General features: G+C 42.6%; 1 protein-coding gene across 1 annotated transcript in view; it reads left to right on the top strand.

Moving 5' to 3' along the window:
* Positions 1-1083: 1083 nt before the first annotated feature.
* The window catches only part of CCDC101 (coiled-coil domain containing 101), a gene marked incomplete at both ends in the record, with an annotated part of 1803 nt that continues 1111 nt past the window's right edge, over positions 1084-1775 (top strand). Inside the window, one exon of the mRNA XM_009073556.1 lies at positions 1084-1230. Within this exon, the coding sequence (XP_009071804.1) occupies positions 1084-1230 (147 nt within the window). The remainder of the gene's footprint in view (positions 1231-1775) is intronic.

The following is a 1775-nucleotide window of genomic DNA, read 5'->3' as shown; positions in this document are numbered from 1 at the left end:
TGGGGGAAAATTGGGAATTTTGGGGGACAAATGGGGAATTTGGGGGGAAAATTGGGATTTAAAGAGAAAAAATTGGAAATTTTGGGGGAAAATTGAAATTTTGGGGGGAAAATTGGGGATTTTGGAGAAAAACTGGGAAATTTTGGGGAAAAATTGGGACTTTTGGGGGAAAAAGTTGGAATTTGGGGGGAAAAAGGGGATATAGGGGGAAAAATTGGGAATTCTGGGGAAAAATTGGGATTTAGGGGGAAAAACAGGGAATTTTGGGCAAAAATCGGGATTTGAAGGGGATAAATTGGGAATTCTGAGGGAAAATGGGAATTTTGGGGGAAAAATTGGGATTTGAAGAGGAAATAAATTGGGAATTTTGGTGTGAAAAATTGGGAATTTTGGGGGAAAAGTGGGAATTTTTCAGTCAAAAAAGAAAAATTCTTAAATAGAACAGAATTTCGGGTGTGAAAATGGCAATTTTTTCGGTCAAAACGGAATTTTTTATGTGAAAGTTGAGATGTTTTGGGTCAAAATGGAAATATTTGGAAGGAAACCCAAAATTGTTGGGGTCAGAATTAATATTTTGATGCCAAAACAAATATTTTTAATGTCAAAATGAAAATTTTTGGTACAATTTGCAAAAGTAGAGTTAAGAAAAAGTTTTTAATCAGAATTAGAAATTTTTGGTGTAAAGATGGAAATTCTCCAAAAGAGAATTATGAAAAAATGAAATTTTTAACTAGCATGAGAAAGTTTTGGAATAAAGATAAGAATTTTTGGATTAAAGAATTTTGGGTAAAACCAAAAGTATTTGGACACCAAAATTTTTATCCAAACTTAAAAATTTTTGCCAACATTTTGAAAACAACGTTATTTGAAGCGGCCATTTTGATTTTGATTTCACTCCTAAAATTTTCAATTTAAGACAAAAAATTCCAAATTTTTTGGGAAAAATTATGGATTTTTTTGGTCTCAGCTTATTTGGCCGCCATTTTGTTTTGGTTTGCCCCTCCCCCCAGACCCAAAATTATGGATTTTTTTGGTCTCAGCTCATTTGGCCGCCATTTTGTTTTGCTTTGCCCCTCCCCCCAGGCCTCCCCCACTCTGTGGAGCTGTTCCTGCTGCTGGCGATTACGTTGCCAAACCTGGAGATAAAGTTGCCGCACGTGTTAAAGCTTTAGAAGGTGATGAGCAATGGATTTTAGCCGAGGTGGTCAGTTACAGCCATGCTGCTAACAAGTGAGTGGTATTTCCGGTCGGACACGCCCATTTCCGGTCAAGAAACGCCCACTTCCGGTCAAGCCCCGCCCACTTCCGGTCGGCCTGCAGCTTCGAATGTGCATGTACATGGGGGTTAATAGGTAGTTTGGACCCCCAATATCTCCCCCAGGAGTTTTATTGAGGTGTGGCCACGCCCCCTGGGCAGGAACGCCCACTTCCGGTTAAGCCCCGCCCACTTCCTGTCGGCCTGCAGCTTCGGAAGTGCATGTACATGGGGGTTAGTAGGTAGTTTGGACCCCCAATATCTCCCCCAGGAGTTTTATTGAGGTGTGGCCACGCCCCCTGGGCAGGAACGCCCACTTCCGGTTAAGCCCCGCCCACTTCCGGTCGGCCTGCAGCTTCGGAAGTGAATGTACATGGGGGTTACTAGGTAATTTGGACCCCCAAAATCTGCCCTTGAGATTTTTTGGAGGTCTGGCCACATCCCCTGAGGAGGGACACGCCCACTTCCGGTTGGCCACGGCCATCTTGGAGCTCCGGAAGTGCTTGTACCTGGGGGTTAA

This window comes from Acanthisitta chloris, unplaced genomic scaffold (assembly GCF_000695815.1).
Source record: "Acanthisitta chloris isolate BGI_N310 unplaced genomic scaffold, ASM69581v1 scaffold21344, whole genome shotgun sequence".
Taxonomy (NCBI): domain Eukaryota; kingdom Metazoa; phylum Chordata; class Aves; order Passeriformes; family Acanthisittidae; genus Acanthisitta; species Acanthisitta chloris.
The sequence above is the reverse complement of the archived record's forward strand: the minus strand, read 5'-3'. Positions and strand labels throughout refer to the sequence as shown.